Below are 23,861 nucleotides of genomic sequence, written 5' to 3'. Positions count from 1 at the left end.
TTTATATCTTAGAATTCTGAGAAATTTTCTTGTATATTTTTTTAAAAAATGTTCTCTTTGTCTTACTTTTGTAGAGCTTATAATGGTTGGATATTGAGTCTCACATCAGTGCTCTTAGGTCTCTAATTTTCATCTTTTTTTTCTATTTTTTGATATATATTCACTTTTATATTTCACTTCTACGATTGGATTATCTTAGGCTGTCATACTTGTAATTCCTAATAACTCATTCTGTTACATTTAAAAAGTAGCATCTTACCCTGGTTTTAGATGAATGTACTCTGTTCTTACAACTCTGAGGATGTTAGCATTTTAAAAAGTACTCTTGGGGCGCCTGGGTGGCGCAGTCGGTTAAGCGTCCGACTTCAGCCAGGTCACGATCTCGCGGTCCGTGAGTTCAAGCCCCGCGTCGGGCTCTGGGCTGATGGCTCAGAGCCTGGAGCCTGTTTCCGATTCTGTGTCTCCCTCTCTCTCTGCCCCTCCCCCATTCATGCTCTGTCTCTCTCTGTCCCAAAAATAAATAAAAAACGTTGAAAAAATTAAAAAAAAAATAAAATAAAAAGTACTCTTGGGGTGCCTGGGTGGCTCAGTCGGGTAAGCGTCTGACTCTATTTCAGCTCAGGTCATGATCTCATGGTTCATGAGTGCGAGCCCCGTGTGGGGTTCTGTGCTGACAGTGCAGAGCCTGCGTGGGATTCTCTTTCTCTCTTTGCTCCTCCCCTGCTTGCTCTCTCTCTCTCTCTCAAAAAATAAATAAACCAAAAACCAAAAAAAAAAAAAAAGTATTCTTCTTAAAGTTTGCCGCATTGTGTTTCCTCAGATCTTTTCTTTTTCTCTTTTCATCTTTGAATGTCTTTTTCATAATTGCAACTTTCTTTTTTTTTTATTTTTTTTAAAACTTTTTTTTTTCAACGTTTATTTATTTTTGGGACAGAGAGAGACAGAGCATGAATGGGGGAGGGGCAGAGAGGGAGGGAGACACAGAATCGGAAACAGGCTCCAGGCTCTGAGCCATCAGCCCAGAGCCCGACGCGGGGCTCGAACTCATGAACCGCGAGATCGTGACCTGGCTGAAGTCGGACGTTTAACCGACTGCGCCACCCAGGCGCCCCCATAATTGCAACTTTCTACACATACTTGGTAATCTTCCAAAAAGCATAGACAACTGAGTGGTGCTTTATGGGCATGGGTCAGATAGCAAGCTCTGCTTTAGGAAGGACTTTAAAACATTGAGTATATGGAGGATTTTTTTTCTCTTCCTGTGAGGTTTCAGTGTTTGCCTAGGGCATGATCTTTAGCTCTCCGGCCATGGGTATAGGGGTCTAGCTGTGTGACGTTTCTGTGCCGCCAGAAGCAGGGGCCTTCCAAGAAAGGAACAGTGCTGCTTTTCTTAAGCCTTTGCTTTTAGCCCTTTATAGTTTTATCTCCTGAAGTTTCTCCAGATTCTTAACCCTGATCTCCTGGCTTGGCTCCTCTGAGTAGAGACTTTAACTGTTTCCCCTTGCTTTTCCCCCTTGCCTCCGTGTTTTTTTTCCATTGTTGGTGTCTCCACCTCCTGAACCTCTAGTGTTTTGTAGGCTAACACCCCTCTCTCCCTGTCCACAGGCCCCTCTGACACACTAGGGTGTGCCTGTCTCTGTCCTGCCTGATAAGTAATGGTGATGGTTCATTTTATGTATATGCCATGGAGTGCCCAGATGTATATGCCATGGAGTGCCCAGTGCCTGCATGGAGTGCAGGTTCTGCGTGTTTCTGTGAGGGTGATTTTGGATTATATTAACATTTGGATCATACAGTAAAGCAGATTACCCTCCCCAGTGCGGGTGGGCTTCATCCAATCAGTTGAAGGTCTAAATCGAGCCATAAGGCTGAGTAAGCGGGAGCCCCTCCTGCCTGACAGCCTTTGAACTGGGACAGTGTCTTTTTTTTTTTTTTCCTGCCTTCAGACTGGAGTTCCACTACTGGATGTCCAGCTTGCTGACCGTGGGTCTTGGGACTTGTCAGAATCTACAATCGTGTGAACAATTTATAATCTCTCTCTCTCTCTCTCTCTCTCTCTCTCTCTCTCTCTACATATACCTCCTGTTGGTTCTGTTTCTCTGGAGAATCCTGACTAATGCAGTGACCCTCTTGCTAGAACTGAATTATTACTCTCTCAAAAATGGACTGACTTACCTTCTCAGAAAATAGTTCTCAAAGTAGAACCTGTTCTTCTGTCTCAGCCCAGGGCCTTTCCCCAAGCAGTGTTGCCCTCTGGAGGTGTTCCCTTGCTGCGGCTCCTAGAGGCACGTGCCCAGCTTTCTGGCCAAAAGCAGACAGGAGTCTATTTTAGGAAGAAAAAAAAAATCTCCCCTGCTGATGATTCCATTTCTCATTTTGAAAAACATGGTTGTATATTTTTACATTCTTTTTTAACTTATGGTGCCTGGGTGGATGAGGATGATAAATGTGTGTGTCCATTTAACAGTTGTGAGTCAGAAACCAGGTCCTTAACATTTTTTTTAATGTTTATTTTTGAGAGACATAGAGCACGAGTTGGGGAGGGGCAGAGAGAGAAGGAGACACAGAATCTGAAGCAGGCTCCAGGCTCCGAGCTGTCAGCACAGAGCCCGACGCAGGGCTCGAACCCACCAACCGTGAGATCGTGACCTGAGCCGAAGTCGGATGCTCAACTGACTGAGCCACCCAGGTGCCCCGAAACCAGGTCCTTTTTGGATTGAGCCTTTATGTGTGGGGCTTTAATAAAATGCTCTGTTCCTCATGTCTCTGTGAAGTTTCAGGTAGGCAACTACACGGGTGTGTGCACTTTATGAAAAGTTGAGCTGTATACATGGTTCCTCATGCATACCAGAAAGTGCAGAAAACCTAGTAGAAAAGCTTGAGTTAAACTTAAACATTTGAATGAAGGTTTGCAGTTACGTGTGAGTCACAAAAATGATATCGCTCGCCTTGGGTTTTGATATCCGTAAACTTCTTGGATTCTTCGTAGCACACAGGACTGACAGATTTTGCTTTATTATCCAGACCTTGGTGAACTTTTTGTGCATTCCACACTAGTGAACCCTGCGTACTCCTCAGCACACCTCCTGCTGATTTTCCTGTTTATCCGTGGCTAGGATCCCACGTAGACCTGGCTCATCTTTGGAGTTCCTAGGCTCTGCCTACTTGGGAAGTGACCTTTTTTGACTAGCTTTAACCTCCTCCTGGAACGAGGGATACCCTTGCTTCCATGGAGCCTGTGCAGGCTTTAGGTGCTTCTACTTTGATGACTCTGTTTCAGAGTCCTGTCACACCTTGTTTGACTTGTGGTATGTCAGCCCCCAGAGCAGCCTTAAATATCCCTTTTGATTGGGTTTATTTCCCTGGGTTTGGAAAGAACATTGTGAATTCTGAGTGCAGGGCCAAAGGTAGAATTACATGTAACAGACTTCGACCTGTTTTGCTGGTCCTGGGGCGGCAGTAGGATTGGGCTTCGTTTGTGACTCCTGTACCTGTTGGTGTCGAGGTCAGGTATTTTCATAATATTTGGTGTTTCTTTTTATTCAAGATAGAATCTCCTTGAAGATGGTCCTTTTCGCTTTGCTTTGAATGAGAGTCTCCCAGCTTCCCTTCCTTTGATTTGATCTCAAAGTTCGCAGGTTTTCAGGTAAAGCAATTGAACCAAACCTACTTCTCAGTGATGCTACTTCTGGAGATAGTAGCTATAAGCAACCGGTGTCTTGCATTTGGAACTGCGTATCTCAGGGTTGTCCATGGGCGAAGATTTGCCTGGCAGCATGCTTTGTGCTCAAAATGTTGTGTCTCCGTTCTCTTCTCCCCTGGCCACATTTTCATCGAAGTATTGAAATAAACGCTTTGTGTCCAGAGGCATTTATTGAATGATGCATTATGTGTTACAGAAAAGAACATGCTAAAAAGGTCTATGTCAGCTGTCATAAAGTGCTATAAAGAAGTGTGTTACTAATACCACTGGCCCAAGTCCAATTACTACATTCTGGGAACAGGCTATGAGATAAGGCAGTATCTTGCACTTTTTCCCCAGCTATGGAAGAAGAAACAGGAAGAGTGTTGAAAATAGAGATTTTCAAAAGTGTTGAAAATAGTGTTCTCATATGACTTTTGCAACTAACTGGTGGAATTGTAATAGTTCAGGAAGATGACGTGAACGTTTTTAGTGAAGTGGTCCTAGCCCTGTTTATCGGCAGGGATTTCTATATTGGAGAGGATTTTCTGAACATAATTTGGGGGGGGTGTTGGTTGGCAAAGCATCAGTAGCTAGATGGGGAGGGCCATAGGCTTTGCTGTCCATTGGTCCATCCTTTTGGCTGTGTGTATACCTAAGGGGGATTTACTGCTCCCATTTCAAAGTTGAGTGTTAAGCTAGTTTAATTTCTGGGTTTCTGGAGGCTCGTTTTAGGGGGAAGTTACACTTGGATTAGTTACTGTGTTTTAGATTTGCCTTTAGAGACCAGTTGTCAATTTCAGTGTTTCTCACAGCCAGAAAATCCTAACTCAAGCGTCATGTCTGGGTTTTCTTTTTCTTTTTTTTTTAACGTTTATTTATTTTTGAGACAGAGACAGAGCATGAACGGGGGAGGGTCAGACAGAGAGGGAGACCCAGAATCTGAAACAGGCTCCAGGCTCTGAGCTGTCAGCACAGAGCCCGACGCGGGGCTCGAACTCACGGACTGCGAGATCATGACCTGAGCCAAAGTCGGCCGCTTAACCGACTGAGCCACCCAGGTGCCCCATGTCTGGGTTTTTTGTGCTGAGTTCTGGCGATGAGACTTCTGGAATGCTTTGTGATGTGTGGCCGGCGTAGTCCCAGGCCCACGTGTTTGCCAGGCCCTGTTTCCTGTAGGGGTTGTTTCCTATACTCTCCAGGTGCTAAGAGTGCCCAAGGGGAGCTGCCCCCCCTAGACACGTGACCCCTGCTGATACAGGTTTCCCCAGGGGAGGGGGTTTGCAGGTCGCTGCAGTTGTCAGCTCTTGTCTTCTTGGAATCCAGAGACCTCAGGTTCTCGAGATGAAAAGGCCGGTGTCTGACTCAAGTGGTCTGTCCGTACTTCCGCACGTGGTTCCGCCCACGTTGGCCCTTCCCTTCCTCTCCCACGGAAGGAACCACGGGAGTGCTCACACTCCCCGCTTTGCCCTTGCTGTTCCCTGCTTCTGTGGCGCTCTTCCCTGCTGTGCCCACGTGGATGTTTCTGCTGCTTCACCTCCCTCAGGGCTTAGCGCAGCCTTCACCTTCTTGGTGAAACGTGCGCTGATCTTGCCGTTGAGGATCAAGCCCCTTCCCCCAGGCCCCGCTCGCGTACCCCTGTGTCCCTCTTCCCCGATTGATTGTCCTCCACGGCGTTTATCACATCTGTTCTGTCCTGTTTTGTTTTCAAGCTCCTTTGTCCTCTAGAATGTAATTCCCATGAGGGTATGCGGTTTTGCCCGGTCGGTTCCCTGTGGTGCCTGACACAGTGCTAGTGCCCGGATGGGGCTCAGTGAATATCCGTGGAAGGAAGGTCGGATGGATGTTTGACGAGCCCCTGGTCATTCCTCACGTCGCCCAATTTTGGCGGACGCTGCTCTAACCTGTTTAGAGGGCATCTGCGTGAACCACAGGAGATGCCTGTTTTCTCCTGGTCACTTCTGCCCCTTCCCCAGGCTCTACGATGTGCTAACTACCTAGGGCTGCTTGGAGCTAGTGCCTGTCCTTGCCGTGAACAGCCATGTCCGCAGGCGTGCTGACGTGTGGTTTGAGTGGGCATCTTTTGGGACCGACTCGTTCACCTGGGTGAACGGACGCTTCTGTTGGGAACCTTCTTAATTGGCCCGTTTCACCCTGTGTATGGTTCTTAACCCTGGTACGGGGACCGGATGGTAGATGTCTCTCATCCTTGTTAGGTGTTGCAGTGTTCACCTGGACTGACTTCAAAAAGGAGATTTGAGCAAAGCTACCTGTTCAAGGGTGGTTGCCGGTCAGGGTATGGTCCTTGGGCCAGCACCGTTGACCTCACTGGGAACTTGTTGGCAATGCAGAATCACAGGCCCACTCTAGACCTACCGAGTCAGAATGCGCATGTATTGGTTCGTTTTATGTGCAACTTGACCCGGCCGTGGTGCCCAGGTGTTTGGTCAAACATTATTGTAGGTATTTCTGTGAAGGTGTTTTTGAATGAGATTAGCATTTAAATTGGTAGACTGTGAATACAGATGATCCTCTACTTTGGGTGGCCTCATGCAGTTAGTGGAAAGCCTGAACAGAACGAAGTCTGCCTTTCCTGGACGAGAAGGAATTCTGCCATCAGACAGCCATCAGACGTGAAAGAGCACGTTAGATCTTCCCCTGGGTCTCCGGTCGGCTGGTCCACCCTGCAGACTTTGGACTTGTCAAGCCTCCACAATTGGGCGAGCCAGTTCCTTAACATCTCTCTTTCCCTGTCTCTGTGTATACATTCTGTTGCTTCTGTTTCTCTGGAGAACCCCAACGAATCCATTTTAACAAGGTCCCCCAGCAATTTATATGCATCTTTAAGTTGGGGAGGCGCTGCCCTAAACTCTTCTGGTGGAAGGATTTTGAGGTGCTTGCCTTTAGCAGGTTGTAGTTGTGTGTCTCTAAATCTGTATCAGGACACATCAGGGTTGTGTGTCAAGACGATTGTTTTCAGGCTACGCAGTAGCCATCTCTTAGACCCGTGTCGGTTTCTCTGAATTACTGATTACACTCATTCTGTTTCAGTATGAAAATATCTTAGACTCACTTTTCTAGTCTGACTAGAATAAAAGTTACTATGTTTTCCTCCCACATCTTACTCTTGGTTTTCTCACATAAATGGGATCTCTGTCTACTCCAAACCTTTACGGCATTTCAGAGACAGGCGGGTCCTCTTAACGCACACTTAGTATCTTACTGAATTGGGAAACGTTCACGCGTAGACAGGGTCATGTACCGTCAGTGTGAGTGTGTCTGTTCCATACAGATGGAATCTGGGGTTTATAGTCACGCTACTTTATAAGATGCTTTTTCGTCTTCAAGTATATGAATTTTCCTGTTTTCTTTACGATAAACGTTGTTTGCTTTGTTTCAGTGGTCAGTACACCATAAAGGAATACGTGATGTTCCGTTTGAATTTGTCCTCTAAACTGTAGTTAAGAGAACTTTATACCGTAACTTTATACGACATGTACTGTCGTGTACGTGAACTTGATATATTTTCCCTACTCTTTAATGAGCTTGATTGCAGCTAGTTTGTTCTGTCTGGCAAAATTTTACAGTGACGTCTTATACCCCAACGGGCTACATAAATGAATGGGGGCTCCATGCAAACGTATTTTCTAGCTGGTTCAGTGATATCCCTTCAAGTGTCAGAATCTTTACGTTTGAACGGTCTTAGAAGTGGTTTTCATGTAATTGTCTATATGTATATTTAATACTGTAAGCAGACGAAGGCTAAAAATAATTCTCTGAGGATGACTCCAGTGTGTATTGTGAAACACAAGGCTGATGTACCATGGGGATGATCTTTTCTGAGACAGTAGCAGTAAATGGTACATGGGACAGTTTCCTGTTTCCTCAGGTGATCTTAAGATGCTATATTTTTTGAGTTGCCTGGTTTTATTATTTTGTCGTTGGGACTTATAGCAGTATATATGCCCCTAGTGTTCTGTCTCCTGAGGCATTTGCTCTTCTATCTTGGTGTTTCTGATTTGTTGTGTATTTGTGTGTTGTGTTGTTCTGCTGGATAATCTTGCTATCATATATTTCAGTTAAGAGTTGGCTCAGATGGAACTACCCCACGATCCAGCAGTTGCACTGTTAGGTATTACTCAAAGGATACAAAAATACAGATTCAAAGGGGTATATGCACCCCGATGTTCATAGTAGCATTATCAACAATAGCCAAACTATGGAGAGAGCCTAAATGTCCATCGACTGATGAATAGGTAAAGCAGATGGGGTATATATGTACACACACACACACACACACACACACACACACACACACACACACCATGGAATATAACTCAGCCATCAAAAAGAATGAAATCTTGCCATTTGTGATGACGTGGATAGAGCTAGAGTGTATTAATGCGAAGTGAAATAAGTCAGAGAAAGACAAATAATATTTTGCTCCTAGGTGGAATTTAAGAAACAGATGAACATATAAGAAGGGTGGGGGCGGGGGGATAAAGAGAAGAAAGGGAACAAACCACAAAAGATTCTTCATGATGGAGAACAGACAGGGTTGATGGAGGGAGGTGGGTAGGAGATGGGCTAGATTGGTGATGGGTATTATGGAGGGCACTTGTTGTGATGAGCACTGGGTGTTATATAAGTGATGAATCACTGAGTTTTCTACTTCTGAAACCAATATTGCACTGTATATCCCCTAACTTAAAGTTTAAATTAAAGAAATATTTTAAAAAGGCAATAAAAAAAAAAAAAGAGTTGGCTCAGAATTAGGTCTTCAGAAGGCAAACTAGGAGTCAAGCGGGTACTTCTTATTGGTAAGCCTTTGAGCAGCCAAAAGAAATCTGGTTCATTTGGCCCCTTCAGCTTCTCACTTTATGTCTTTGGATTATTTCATTATTCATTGATTATCTGCTATGTAGTGGGAACATAGGAAGTTGAAGTAAGCATCTTAATGTTCCCAGAATCTATTTTGGGGATGGATAAATATAATACAAAGCAAAGCAGAGACCATATAATGTAGGGACAAACACCATCCTGTGGGCTTGGAGGAAAAAGAGTCTGTGATTTGACCAAATTTAATGGGATATATAAGTTTGAGGGGGTAAGATGGGAAGGAGAGACCATTTGGTGAGAGAGGATGTCCCAGGTGGAAACAAAAATGGGAACATCTACAGATTCAACACAATATTTGTCGAGATCCAGTGGCATTTTTTACAGAAGTGGAAAAAACACTGCTAAAATGATATGGAACCACACAAGACCCTAAATAGCCAAAGAAATTCTGAGAAGGAAGAACACAGTGAGAGGCATTACACTTCGTAAGTTAATGCTATACTCTAAAGCCATAGTCATCACGACAGTATGGTCTTGGCATAAAAACAGACAAATAGATCAACAGAACTGAATCAAGAGCCCAGAAATAAACCCGAGTATATATGGTCCACTGATACTTGGAGAGGGAGCCAAGAATTCTCAAGGGAGAAGAGACCATCTTTTCAATAAGGTGCTGGGATAATTGGATACTCACATGTCAAAGAATGAAACTAGACCCCCATCTTACACCACTTACAAAAATTAACTTGAAGTAAAGACTTAAGTGTAAGACCGCAAGCCATGAAACTCTTGCAGGAGAACATAGAAACAAGCTCGTTGACGTGGGTTTTGGTGATTTTTTGGATGTGAGCCCTGAAACCCAAGCAACAAAATGAAAAACAAGTGGGACTACCTCCAAGTCAAAAGCTTCTGCCCAGCCAAAGAAACCATCAATAAAGTGAAAAGAGAATCTGTGGAATGGGGAAAATGCATTTGCAAACCAAGTATCTGATAAGGGGCTAGTATATAATATATATAAAAGACTCCTACAACTCGATAGAAAGAAATGTCAGTTGAAAAATGGGCAAAGGACCTGAATAGACACTTATCCAAAGAAGATAGACGAAAAGCCAATAGGCACATGAAAAGATGCTCAGCATCACTAGTCATTAGAGAAATACAAATTAAAACCATAAGGACCTATCACATTACACGTATTTGGATAGCCAGCATCAAAAAAAGATAACAAATGCTGGCATGGATGTGGAGATATAAACTGGTGCAGCCACTGGGGAGAACAGTATGGAGTTTCCTCACAGAATTAAATATAACTACCCTATGACCCATCAGTTCAACTTTGGGCAATATAGCAGCACTGTTGAGTCAAGACAGGGAAACAGCCTGTCTGTTGATGGGTGAATGGATGAAGAAGTTGTGGTATATGCATAAAGTGGAATATTACTCAGCCACAGAAAATGAGGGAGCCCTACCACTTGAGATGTGGATAGACCCTGAAGGCACGTGAAGTAAGTGAAGTAAATCGGAAAAAGAGGACATACTGCATGATCTCACACACGTAGAATCTAAAGAATCCAAACCCAAACTCCTAGAAAAAGATGAAACCTGTAATTACCAGAAGTGGAGGGTGGGAGGAAGGAAATTGGATAAGGTGGCCAAAAGTTACAAACGTCCAGTTAGGAGATAAGTACAAGGAATGTAATGTACAACATGATGACGATAGCTACCACTGCTGTATGATAGATATGAAAGTTAAAGTTTGCTTGTGCCCATATGAGAAGATGGGTGTTGGCTGAACCTGTTGTGTTAACCACTTCACGATAGATGTAAATCGGAGCATCATGCTGTGCACCTTAAGTTATACAGTGATGTATATCAATTATTTCTTAGTAAAACTGGAAAACCGTTCCAAGCAAGCATGAGTAAAGGATGTGATAGGAATGGAGATTTTTCAGGTGTGGTTGACCAAAAATAAAGCCCCCACCTGTGGTAGGTATCCAGAGGGATACCTTCCTGGTACCCAGGGCATACTTTATGGAATTAACTTGCTGCATTGAATCGATGGCTTTCTATTAAGAACTATCGTGCATCACAAATCATGGCGTCATAATTCTACCCCGTTGTGTGAATTACCCAAGGCATTTCTATCTACTTCAGTGTTCGTATCTTCTGCATTTGGAATGTGTACCTCTTTCTGTTTTGCGATCCTTGAGACATGTCTTCCTTTAACTAATATTCTTGATGTGCTTACTATAGCTCCCAGAAGGTGGACAAATGTCCCTGCTCACACCGTGTGAATAGTAAATGTGTCTAAATTTGAAAACAGAGATCCCATTGGAAGATTTTCTTGTCAGGTGTGTCCTTTTACAAGATTTTGTAAAGGGCCAGCATGGCAATTTTCTTGTCCTGAAGTTTGAACTACTTTACTTTTCAAACCACTTGTAAAATTCTTGAAACTTCATCTTCTTGCTTTTTAGAACTTACGTTTGTAACCGACGCTATCATTTTTCTTTGTCCTTTCAGTACGGCCAAGTACAGCGTGTTGACGTTTCTACCTCGATTCTTGTATGAGCAGATTAGAAGAGCTGCTAACGCCTTCTTCCTCTTCATTGCCTTATTACAGGTAAGGTTCTTAAAAAAAGTTATCTAAAATTCATAATGCTAACTACATGCAAAATGAGACTTTGCTCAAAGGTCACGTAACTGAAAAAGTGTCATGATGCTTGGATGTAATTTGTCCCCTTATCCAATCATTGTTTCCATGAAGAAACATGATCTTTGCATAAAGGGAGACTTATCTAGATATTGCTGGGAGGACAGTGGCATTACTAAAAAGACGCCTCGAAAAATGGCCCTCGGGTGATACTTTTAACCCCCTTTCTGTTCTAAACACATAGCAATGTTGGATAAAATTCTTAAAATACGTAAAACATGTACTTAGTTTTTAAAATGTAATCATTTTGGTTTAACAAGTGGAACAGAACTTCAAAGAGTGGTGAGTGTCCTATTTTCTTTTACATAGAGAGGATTTTCATTTAAAAATTTTGTCAGCTTCCCTCTTTTGGTCTCTTGTCTTACAGCAAATTCCAGATGTATCTCCAACAGGAAGATATACCACCCTGGTGCCATTGATCATTATTTTAACAATCGCAGGCATCAAAGAGATTGTAGAAGATTTTGTAAGTTTTTGCCTTCATACAATAAAAATGTTGTATAAGTTATATAGCTTATAACTTATCTGTTGCTTTGGGTTTTTTGTTGAAGACAGGAAACTGGTCGATAGCTTAACTAGCCTGTCAAGGCCCACGATGTTGTTTTTGGGGAGGGAACGTGGACACACAGTGTCTTAAATCCAATGGCACAGAAGTAGTTCAAACTCTATTTTCTAATGTTAGCTCTGAGGCCCCTCTTTGATTTTCATCACTAATGTTCCTTGTGTCCTGCTTTAGAGCTTGTTAATTTGGGTAGTGAAAGGATTATATTGCTGCCTTCTATTGCAGCGTTGGGCTGGCTGTGGCTGAGGTACTTTTATGAGTCTTTCCCTCATGTTAATCTCCGTGTATTTCCAAGTTCATTGGCTACAGCCGTATTCATGCTTTCTCCCCTTTTCTCTCTCCACCTGTGGTCTTGTCTGCATAGTCTTTCTCTTCCTCTCCACTCCTCACTCCCTCAACCCATTTCTCTCTCTCTCTCTCTCTCTCTCTCTCTCCCTTCCTCCCACCCCACCCCCCGCAGTGTCTGTGGCTCTCTCCTTCTCACACACACATACACTCACACACACATGTACATTTTTCTGGGAATCGGGAAACAAATGAATGGAATACAAATCAAAGGAAACGTACTTTGTGCCTGAAGTTCTTTACCAATAAAATGAATTTGGTTGTTGTTGGGTTTATCATCCTGAGTAATTTTTTAGTCGAGCCTAAAACAAATAAGGAGTGAGAAGTTTCATACTTCAGAGTGCTCACTCCTTGTTGGAGCCAAAAGGTCATGGTTTACACCTGCATCCACATTTGCTACATTTATCTACTGAATTCAAGCGACGCTGGGTCACAAACCACCGAGCTGAATTTTATAGCATTAATGTTGGTGCGAGTCGGTTTCCTTGTGTCCTGTTTCTTTCCTGATCTATTGTTTGTTGTTTCAATTATTCATTTGGAACTTTTGAATCTAAGAACGTTCTTTCTTTCTTGTAACAGAAGCGGCATAAGGCAGACAATGCAGTTAACAAAAAGAAAACGATAGGTAAGACACCAGGCTGAGTCACTTTTTCCACTGGAAAACCTAAGACCTGCATTTAAGGCATTTTAAATTAGTAGCTAATGGTACGGAGAGAAGTCGAGGGAAGTGATCTATAAAACATTTTCAAGAGCAAAATTACAAACCAGTCCAACAAAAGTGAGTCCTGGCTCTTAAGATTTGAACAGAATTGGTGTATTTTCAAAAAGGTGGTAATTTTCAGGAGCTAGACATATTTTATGTCCAAGAATTCACATCCTTGATTTGTAATTGCGCCCTACCTCTCTCTTTTACTCTATTGATTTCTAGAACATTAGATCTGTGGGGTTGTGTGCGTGCGTGTGTGTGTGTGTGTGTGTGTGTATGTGTATGTGTGTTTTTAAATCTCGTAACAACAGGGTGATATTTTTCTCCTGGGATAAACAGGACAAGATTTAACTTATATGCATATATCTATACTTATGTGTATACATTAACCTACATATGGGACACAGATTTGGGCTCCATTTTGGGGAGTGGTGTGGTATACCTTTATGTCTAACGATATGATCATGTTGGAAGTAACAAGTGGAATTGTAAAAGGAGCCTTTTAGATTTTGGAAAGCTGGTTTTATTTTGATTATCACCGATGTTGATTGAAACATTTTTTTTTCTTTTTCAGTGTTAAGGAATGGTATGTGGCATACCGTTATGTGGAAAGAGGTAAAAACGAATTTTAAAGATATGCCGGAAAGTACTGGCTTGGGGACTTAGAATTAATTGTTAGTATTGATTGCAGTAGATAAAGTTCAGGCTAAGACATCAGTCCTTTCCAATGTAAGTTTTACATTGTGGAGTTTCCCACGAGGTTTACTTAGAACTGCTCCTTGTTGGCTCTGTTCCCCCGCCGTCTTCTGGAAAGTACCCACGGTGTCAGTTCAGTTGTGAAATTCGTTGCTCCCGATGGATATGGATATTTCTAGAATATCAAAGCAGTCTCTAGCTTCTAACTCCAATCCAAGAGACCTTCTCCCTGGTCTCTGTTCTCCTAACCTAAAACCAGTTTTTTAAAGATTTTCTAACTTCGGAGAGTCTCGCTTCTAACATCTTTGGTGGGAAGAGTTTTGGGTTTAAGATTGACTGTAGAACATAAATAGATGGAGTGGGGGTTGGAGACCAGTGTTGTTTCAGTCCTGAAGTTGGGTGGCACGACCCAAGTCTTAACTTGACGATACTGACAAGGTTTGCCTCCGTGTCCCTGGAAACCTGAGGTTGGGAGGGTTTTTGGGGCTGGTGAGCGTTTCTTGGCAGTTCATGGTGATGAACAGAAAACCTAGAAGAAATACGCTGTGCCATCTAGGTATCTTGCACCTGATAAAATTAGCTTTTGAAGTGAGCCTCTGTTTTACCTGGACCATCTTAGTGGTCATAAGATTCTTTTGGGGGTGACTCTCATGACTTCAGAATTTGAAGCTGATTAACATGATTTCAAAAGGAAACTGCGTTTTAGAGGGCTAACTTAACGATAGTTTCTCCTGTTACACATTTAATAAGCAGTGGTTAAAAATGCCTCTAGGGGCGCCTGGTGGGCTCAGTCGGTTAAGCATCCGACTTCGGCTCAGGTCATGATCTCACGGTTTGTGGGTTCGAGCCCTGCGTCAGGCTCTGTGCTGACGGCTCGGAGCCTGGAGCCTGCTTTGGATTCTGTGTCTCCCTCTCTTTCTCTGCCCCTCCTCAACTCGTGCTCTCTCTCTCTCTCTCAAAACTGAATAAACATTAAAAAAACCATTTTTTTAAAAAAATGCCTCTAGAATTTTTTACTTTGCAAAATGTCTGTGATATAGTGCCTACAGCCCTCAGTTTAGTTTTTTTTTTTTTTTATTTTGTTCCGAGACCTATTAAGTCCCTTTGTAGTGTTTTGTGATAACACTTTAACCTTGGTAGCAATCTAGAAATCCTGTATTGCAAATACTAATCGACCTCCCTCTTACTTGGAAGTAAGTGGTTTGAAATTCTTGACTTCACAGGTTAGAAATGCTCCTCCCAGTGCTGGGGGAGGGGGGGGGTTCAAGGATTTCCACTGCACTTAGGAATGGCCTCTGTTTCTCTAAGATTCCTATTGCCCGCCCCCGCCTCTTCCCCCGCCCCAGATAGCCATGGACAGTGATCTGGATTTGGGATGTTTACTGGAAACAGTAGAAAATGGAGTGATGATCTCTGAATTCCGGGTCCAGGAGGGGGTGGCCCCACTGACCCCTAAAGCTTGCTGCTGTCTCCCACACACACATTTGAAGTTAGAAAAAAATCCCAAACCAAATAACTCTTCTATGCTTTGCCACATATATTTTTTAACTTCGTTTAAAACACTTGTGCTTGTTTAAATGGAGCTCTTAGCATGTACTAGAGACAGTGTTAGGCTCTGGGGAATGCAAAAAACAGTACAGCATGGCCCCTGCCCTTGAGAAACTGCCTACAGTGGTTCTCCGCCTTGGTGTGTGGGGCATCCCAGCTGCCCTAACGCTGACTGCTGCCCGGGCTGTAGTCTTAAGAAAATGACTGATTCTGAATTTCCACAGGGTCCTCGAATTTGCATTTGTAATAAGTTCTCAGGTGAGGCCGCTGCGGCGGGTCCAGACTCCTGCCCCAGCACCCCCACGGGTAGTGGGAGCGGCAGGCAGCTGAATAGAATGCAGTGCACGTACTGAGCTCCCGTGTAGGGGCGGGCTTGCGGAACATACGGGAGGGACTACTAGTCCAGCAGTTCAGAGGAGCGGAGGCTTCTCTCACGGGATACGCTGGTGTTCTTGCGAAGGATGAACGGGAGGTAACTGTTTGGAGAGGGAAGTGCTCTTCAGGACAGACGGAGGTGGGTGGGCGGGAAAGGCGGGCACATCTACACCGTGGCTCAGAGCAAGATTGAGAATAGGGGAGAAGACAGGGGAAGCTATCTTTAAGCTTCCCAGAGCCATGAAACTGCCACCTGGAACGGTAAAGCCGGAGTCGGCAAGTCCCTGGGCTGTAGCTGAATAGTGAAAACTCTTCTGCGCCTGTCGAGAGCTTTGGTTGACTTGAGGAGACCTTTGAGCTTGTCCTTCAAAAATCAGAGACTTGAGAAACCCCCTGAGGCTAGAGTGGATTCAGGGGTTCAGAGGGGGGGCTCTGTCTTGCCTTAAGAATTCTCATTCTGGGTAGTGTCACACGCGCAGCAGCCAACCAGGCATAAGAACACCAAATAGAAAACCATTTTCAAGCACATTTCCAACGAAGTCGTCTTTCATGCACATGAAACTTCTTAGTACTTTGTCAGTGGGCTACAAATGCCTCTGTATGGAAATAACTAAGATGGGGGGGGGGAGCCCTAATTCCCCTGTCCTCCCACCGGGTTCACAAAAATGCCACTGCCTTTTTCTTATGAAAACATGACCAGGTTTCCTTTCTCATTTTTAACTAAGTGCTTCTTATTTTTTTTTTCTATGCAGTTAAACTCTTCACATAACATACGTTTACGTTTAAAACCATTTTCAATTTTCATAAGCATTCCTTGCCTTTTAACCGATGGTTGTCGCGATAGCCCTATAGCCTCTGTTCTTTGATATTCTTTTTTTTTTTTTTAAATTTTTTTACATTTATTTTTGAGAAACAGAGTGAGACAAAACGTGAGCCGGGGAGGGGCAGAGAGAGAAGGAGACACAGAATCCAAAGCAGGCTCCAGGCTCTGAGCTGTCAGCACAGGGCCCAATGCAGAGCTTAAACCCGTGAACCATGAGATCAAGACCTGAGCCAAAGTCGGACGCTCCACCGACTGAGCCACCCAGGCGCCCCTGATATTCTTTATTATGGAATACGGGGTATACTTCTGTGCCTGCCCTTTGCCGATAGGTTGATATACAGTGGTTCTGGAATTTAACTTTTACCACCATTCCCTATATTGAGCACGGTTCCTTACTTCACACGCTTTGGTGAGTGATACGGAGCACTGGCAGGACACCTGTTTAGCAGACCTTCCTTCTCCTACTAGAAAGTTAGATACAGGCACCTGCCAGGGGCATTCTCCCAGCCTGCAAGATCCAGCACTCTTTCATAAGCATCACTTTCATAACTACTCCGTTTGAAGTTCCTGATTTCCGAGAGGACAGAAATGTGTGTTAGAACAAGCAGGAAGACCTAGTGCCCATTTTGAGTTTTGAATTTGTTAATGTGTGCTGAGAGCGGCCTTTGTTCCCGTGCTGTCAGAGAATCGTGGCATCTCTGACTCTGACACTCCCAGTGTTCGTTTGGTGTCACTCCTGCTGGTAGAGACTAGCACTCAGCACATGCCTGTTCCATGCTGAGTGCTTGTATGTACGTCCTTAGTCATTGCATCAGCCCTCCCAGGTTAAGTGTTGGTCTTTCCCCAGTTAAAAAAAAAAAAAAAAAATTATTTATTTTTGAGAGAGAGTGAGCAGGGGAGGGGCAGAGAGAGGGAGACACAGAATCCGAAGCAGGGTCCAGACTCTGAGCTATCAGCCCAGAGCCTGACGCCGGGCTCGAACTCACAACCGCGAGACCATGACTTGAGCTGCGGTCGGACGCTTAACCGACTGAGCCGCCCAGGTGCCCCGAGGTCTTTCCCCGTTTTGTAAGTGAAGACGCTGGGGCTCGGAGAGGTGAAGGGCTTACCAAGATTGTCTAGTGTCTGTGAGCCTCAGATTTGAACCTAGGTCGGCCTGACTTGAAAGCCCAGACTCTACCTACCTGGCTGCTTCTGTGACGTTATTTAAAGGATTTCCAAACCCTTGGCCATGGTGTTCACGGTTGGCAGATTAGGGCCTCTTTCCTTACCTTGGGGTCTTCTGTCCAGCGGAGTCTGTTTCCTAAAATGGTCTCTGACTTTGACTATGACTTTGTTTTTTTTTTTTTTTTTTTTTTTTTTTTTGGCAAGTGAGGCTATACAAATCTTCCCCGTTGTATGTGGTATGTTTCCAGGGGACCTTTCAGGTGCCCTGTTCGTGGGTGAATTTCGTATTGCCTTGCAGTCAGAGCACGGGGCCAGTTGCACGGTTTTGAATCTGGGGTCCAACGCTCATTGGCTGCTGTGGGATGTTGATCGCATGATTCCTCTTTGAGCCTCAGTTTCCCTGTTTGTTAAATGGAGAAAATCTGTGTTAACTCAATTGCTCCTTAAAATAACCCCATGTGGGGCGCCTGGGTGGCGCAGTCGGTTAAGCGTCCGACTTCAGCCAGGTCACGATCTCGCGCTCCGTGAGTTCGAGCCCCGCGTCGGGCTCTGGGCTGATGGCTCAGAGCCTGGAGCCTGTTTCCGATTCTGTGTCTCCCTCTCTCTCTGCCCCTCGCCCATTCATGCTCTGTCTCTCTCTGTCCCAAAAATAAATAAACGTTGAAAAAAAAAATTAAAAAAAAATAAAATAAAATAACCCCATGAAATACGTGCTGTGAACCCCATGATATACACAGATGCACACGGAGTTTACATCACTTGCTCGGAGTCATATAGGGACAGTGAGGAGTCCAGCCGGGGGATTTGAGCCCGGCCTTCAGGCTGGCTCTGGAGCTGTACTCAGCCAACCCCCCCCCCCCCAACCCCCCGCTACTGTGTATAGCTATGGGATTGTTGTAGAGTTCAGGGGTGGAATTTGCAACTGGATGGAATCATCATGAGAAAAGGAGACCTTGATAGTTGTTCTGACTCGTGTTTCCTTACTCTCCCTTTCTGTTTTTGTTTTGTTTTTCTTTTTCATTCAGCATCCACTGCAGAGAGGCCATATTACCATTTGTAGTGAAAGACTTTGCTTCCGTTCTTATCAAGGAAAATAATTTGGGCTTGTGTCTTGAATTTCAGGGCATAATTATATAGTAATGTTTTCTTCAAATATTTAACCACCTTAGTCACTGTTTGTGCTTGCCTTTCATGCTCCTCTGACCCTGTCCCTGGTTTTCTAGGTGGCGGTGGGAGACATTGTGAAGGTCGTCAATGGGCAGTATCTTCCAGCAGACATGGTCCTGCTATCCTCCAGGTCAGCTGTGCTAATGGGCACGTTTTTTGAAATAAACATTACGAACAATAAAGCATTAAATGGTGACTACGGGAATCACAAGGCACCTTTTTGCTTCCACCCTCCACGGCACCAGCCTCTCTCTCTCTCTCTCTCTCTCTCTCTCTCTCTCTCTGGCCTGTTCTTCTGTGACTCGTCATTTGCCTCTTTTTTTTTTTTTTTTTCCTGCCTTGATCCTGTTTTCTTTCTCCTATTCATTCCCGTGTACTTTTGCAAAACTCTTCTATGTTTATTGGTTCATTTTAGTCTCCTAGCTATTGTGGGCTATTTGTCATTCACCGGAAACATTCCAGAGCAGGGGAGTGATTCCTTCATGGTACCCAGCTTGCAGCATCTCTGAGACCTGAGAACCAGTCTCCTGGTGGGTCCAGCCAGGAGTCTTCCCGTGGAACCTAGGGTCTCCTTTACTAGCTGCTCAGAGATCTGTTCCATTTTCACAGCATAGACACGATCTGCAGATAGATCTGTTGCCCCTCTATTCCTCCATGTTTTGTCCCCCTTTCCACCCAAATGCCATTGCCACGTTCTCCACGTAGTTTCGTGCTGGAAAGGTATCACCAATTCCTACATGACCTGAATCATGGACCGTGTAGTCCTTGACTTCTCCTTGGCTTAATACATAAAAGTGAATATCAAAGAAAGGATGCTAAAATTAGGATATGAGTAAACTTCTGTTCATGAGTTCAAGATCAAATTATATGATGAGTCTAAAACTTCCTGTATTTATGTACTGTGGGGAGTCCTAGATACTTACACCGTTTGCATTTTCTCTGACTACAGACAGTGCTGCTTTTGTTGGATCTGGTCACATATTGGATTTTAAGCCTTAGCGTGAATTGTCTTGCTCGAGCTAAAAGGTGTGACGATAGAGTCCTAGGCCTATAGAGGAGGAAAAATACCACATAAGGCAGGATTCACGTTTGTCCCTCTTGATTAGTAACGACAGAAATAGTGAAATGTGGATCATTTGACAGTTTTGGCTGTGAATTTTCACCGTAACCCTCAGAAAACCTGGTTTTAATGTGAGATTGTCCCAGCTGACCATGTGTTCCTAGGCTGCTCACTAGTGTTTGAGTCTGTACATTGTGCTAAGCTGTCCGCTGAGTCCGTCATCACACTTAATATTCCCCAAACCCTTGCTGTCCCTGCTATTTACATGAGAAAACAAAGATTGAACAACTTCCAAGTCCACACGCGCCACCAATGTAGCGAGAGGAGATTTGGACTCAGCCAGTGGCTTGCAGGTTCTGTTCTCTTAACCTCTATGATTGGAAGTAGGAATACAGTATCTTCCATGTTTCTTCTTCTTCATATGTTCTGTCCTTACAAGTAGGTGTTTGGATTAAAAAGTTACCTGTTGAGGGGCGCCTGGGTGGCTCAGTCGGTTGAGCGTCCGACTTCGGCTCAGGTCATGATCTCGCAGTTCGTGGGTTCGAGCCCCGCATCGGGCTCTGTGCTGACAGCTCAGAGCCTGGAGCCTGTTTCAGATTCTGTGTCTCCCTCTCTCTCTGCCCCTCCCCCACTTGCACTCTGTCTCTCTCTCTGTCTCAAAAATAAATAAACATTAAAAAAAAAAAAAAAAAGTTACCTGTTGACACAGTAAAAGGTGCAGGGAAGGCCTGCCAAGCCTGTGTCTTGATTCCTGAACAGTGGCTGTAACGTTCTTCAAGAGATGTGTTTGTTCTGGCTCTGCCTAGGGTAGCTCTTTTGGTCGGGAGCAGACTGAGTCTCAGACTCGAAGGGTCATCCGGACACGGTAGTTGGGTCTTAGCCGGAACATCTTGTGTTTCCCTCAACCCACCAATCCCCTTCTCATTCTTCTTTAGTTATTTCTGTTGCTTAAGGTCAAGCAGCCATTATGGGGGGCCCATAATGGTGGATAATTGGGCAGACCACTTGGTATTGGTGTTGAGCCCCAAAGAGGAGGGTCTTTCTGGTCAGTTACTACTGAAGTGGTTGAAGGGCCAGTCAGCAGACACACTTTCTGGTAGAGACTTTATGAGCTGGGAATTTGGGGAAGGGATCTTACTAACCTTTGGCTTTTGAAATTTCTCTCTTCATAGTGAACCTCAGGCGATGTGTTACGTTGAAACAGCTAATCTGGATGGGGAGACGAACCTTAAAATTCGTCAGGTAAAGTTACCTTTTAAGACTTGTGCTGCTACGGAGACCCCCCCCCAATTGCCAATTTGGTCCGCTGTACCAGTCAGTGCTTTTCCTAGAGATAAAAAAGGAATCCCTGAGAAGAATGTGGCTTTTATTCTGAAGGGAACCTCTTCAGAGCGACAGCAAAATTAAAATAGTGAGCTTCATCCAAGTATGAGTCACGAAGGGTATCTTGCCTTAATTTACGTCCTAGATTTCTGCCTGTTAGTGCAGATGGAAAGACATCCTGTCAGCTAGGTTGAGTCACGTGGTGGAAAGGGCAGCATCTATATGGGGATATGGAGTAGACAAGGTGTGGGTACCTAACTTTACACTATTGTTTTAACTGAGACTTTAATTCTAGAGAGTTATATATTAGGTATGAAATTTCTGTGCCTTAAAACTGCTCTTACCATATGTTTTCATTCTAGAATGAAAAGTGGTCTTTAATATAGTACAAACTGTAAGCATTTGACATGTACGTTTTCTGCTGCATAAAGTTGAATTTGATAGTTCTGTCCACGTATTTTTCTTTTCTACCTTAGGTATTTGATTTAGGTAGTTTTTTTTTTTTTCTGTTTAAAGAAGAGTTGCTAAGTGCTAGATATGATACTCATATAATACTATATTAAAAGGCTACTTTATTCTGTTTTTATGACTTGTGTTAAGATAGAACTGATAGAGTGTTCACTCCGTAAGGTGTTTGAGTACGTGGTTACTTGATCATGGATGTTCCCAGCACAGTCGTAGAATCTGAACTTTGTACTTCACTGAAATCTTTGGAAACTTTTGATTAGGTTGCTATAGCGAAGGCTGCCTGTAGAGTCTGTCTTGAGGGACCGGTGGTTTGATTTGTCAGCCTCCCCAGTTATTCCATTTTTGCTGATACATTATTTCTTTTGGATTAACAGTGGGGTTGCTGAATGCCGTCCCTAAACCTGGAAGATTGTGTTCACGTTCCTCTTTTGGTTTAACATTTTAGGGTTTGAGTCACACTGCTGACATGCAAACAAGGGAAGTATTGATGAAGTTATCTGGAACCATAGAATGTGAGGGACCCAATCGCCACCTCTATGACTTCACTGGAAACTTGCACGTAGATGGGAAAAGGTATCACTTTTCACTTTGCACTTAGTTTTTATTTTTGTTTCTGTGTTGTTGTTGTTTGTTTGAAATGGAGCTTTGGAAACTATCAGTTTGTTTTTTGATTTCATAATGTCTTAAAATCATGAGATTTTGTAGGTTTCGCTTAGATATGAGAGACTGAGCTTTTCCCAAAACACAATTTCAGTCCATATAAACCTTCCCTTAAATTTAAGGAAAGAACTGGTTTTTGTCAAGAAAAACAGCCTGAGGGTCTGAAATGAGGTTAACAGTATGGACTGTTTTTTCTGTGTGTAAAATTACCTACCAGGGAGGAGAGATGGTTTGGGCTGCATAAAATTGTCCAGAAAAGCAGAAGAGAAGCATTGAGGGGTATAAGAGCCAATCTGTTCATTAGAGAAATGTCCTTTTGGGTTTTTTTGGATAGCATTCTTCTAAGTAGCATTTGTGTTTATGAAGTTGAGTGGAAGGAAACGCAATTACCCCCCCCCTTTTTTTTGAATATTCACGCTCTGTTGTCTGTATTCTTTTGTCTTTGTCCTCTTGACATTTGTTTGATTGTTAGAGAGTCATTTTTGTCCTTCCGTTGATGCGCAGTGTCTCCCTTCTGCCCATCTATAATCTGCGTGCTCCTTATCCATGCTTCCCACCTTTGCATTTTGAACAGACCCAAAGGGAAGGATCTGATCATGGGAATCAACCCAAAATAACTATGACAGCTGTGACTGCTTTCTTGGTTTTCATTTAGCATGCAGAACCATTCCGTGTTCCATATCTTCATTTTGAATTTCTAAATTATCACCCAGTCCCTTATTTAACCGTTAAGTCATCCTTGACAAATTTGATATTATAGCTCTTTTGCTTCTTTTTTGTTGTAGTAGTCTCTAAAATAAACTGGGTTTTCCAAATGAATAAGCTTCTGGTTATTTTAGCAATTTCCTTATTGGGTGTGGAGTTTCATAACTGGGTTGTAAGAGAACACGATTCCCTCTAACATTTTTGTAGGAAAAACAATCTATATTTTTTTCCTCGTGGTGATAAATGGATAGGATGACACTTTTTTTTTTTTTTTTTTTTTTTTTTTTTTTTTTAGATTAAGGCATCGGTAACCTTTATTGCCCCTGTGTCTCAGTGAAATAATTCAAATTTGACTAAAAGGAACAATCAAATTAATAGACTAATTGTGGGTTTATGTTTAAGGGAAAAGCTCATGCTCATGTGTCACACTATCATTAAATATAAATGTTGTTTCTTATTTTTAGCCCTGTTCCCCTTGGGCCCGACCAGATCTTATTAAGAGGTACACAGCTTAGAAACACTCAGTGGGTCTTTGGCATAGTTGTTTATACTGGACACGACACCAAACTCATGCAGGTAAAACATTTCTATGCTGAAAAACAATGCTGGTTTTAGAATTTATTTTTTCTTTCCGTTTTTCTAGAGTAGAGAGTGCAAATGCAGGTGTTGCATTTGGGAAGCTCAAGTTTGTGACCTAAATTTGGAAAGGACGTACCTGATTCCTTGGGTAGTTTTTCCTGGATTTCTATGATCGTATCGCATGTGTATTATCTCTTGCTTGAAATATCGATGGTCTTTGTTTTCCAGACTGAGGGGGACAAACAGTTCTAACTTATTTTATCTTCTGCACTTAAGCGGGGATTCATTCTAACTTCCTTATTTCTCTGCTTCTCTTCCTCACCCTGTGAATTAGGATTTTACAGTAAATTGTCCTTTTAATTGAACCCTTGGCAATGTAAAATCAGTTATTTTTGAGTTGATGTTTATTCCTCATACACCAAAAAAAAAAAAAAATTAAGTTGAAA

At 43.3% G+C, this 23,861-nt stretch overlaps 1 protein-coding gene across 9 annotated transcripts in view; it reads left to right on the top strand.

The window, feature by feature from the left end:
* The window catches only part of ATP8A2 (ATPase phospholipid transporting 8A2), a 651,437-nt gene that overhangs the window by 142,837 nt on the left and 484,739 nt on the right, over window positions 1–23,861 (top strand). For all 9 annotated transcript variants that reach the window (XM_086715021.1, XM_086715056.1, XM_086715049.1 and 6 more), the window contains 8 exons: window positions 11,042–11,141; window positions 11,599–11,697; window positions 12,718–12,763; window positions 13,419–13,459; window positions 18,677–18,750; window positions 20,853–20,922; window positions 21,917–22,044; window positions 23,301–23,412. In XM_086715021.1, the coding sequence (XP_086571147.1) occupies window positions 11,042–11,141; window positions 11,599–11,697; window positions 12,718–12,763; window positions 13,419–13,459; window positions 18,677–18,750; window positions 20,853–20,922; window positions 21,917–22,044; window positions 23,301–23,412 (670 nt within the window). The remainder of the gene's footprint in view (window positions 1–11,041; window positions 11,142–11,598; window positions 11,698–12,717; window positions 12,764–13,418; window positions 13,460–18,676; window positions 18,751–20,852; window positions 20,923–21,916; window positions 22,045–23,300; window positions 23,413–23,861) is intronic.

The sequence above is a fragment of the Puma concolor genome, chromosome A1 (assembly GCF_028749965.1).
Source record: "Puma concolor isolate L17-30 chromosome A1, mPumCon1.1.hap2, whole genome shotgun sequence".
In the NCBI taxonomy this organism is placed as follows: Eukaryota; Metazoa; Chordata; class Mammalia; order Carnivora; family Felidae; genus Puma; species Puma concolor.
Note: the sequence above shows the minus strand (reverse complement) of the source record. Positions and strands in the feature narration are given on the sequence as shown.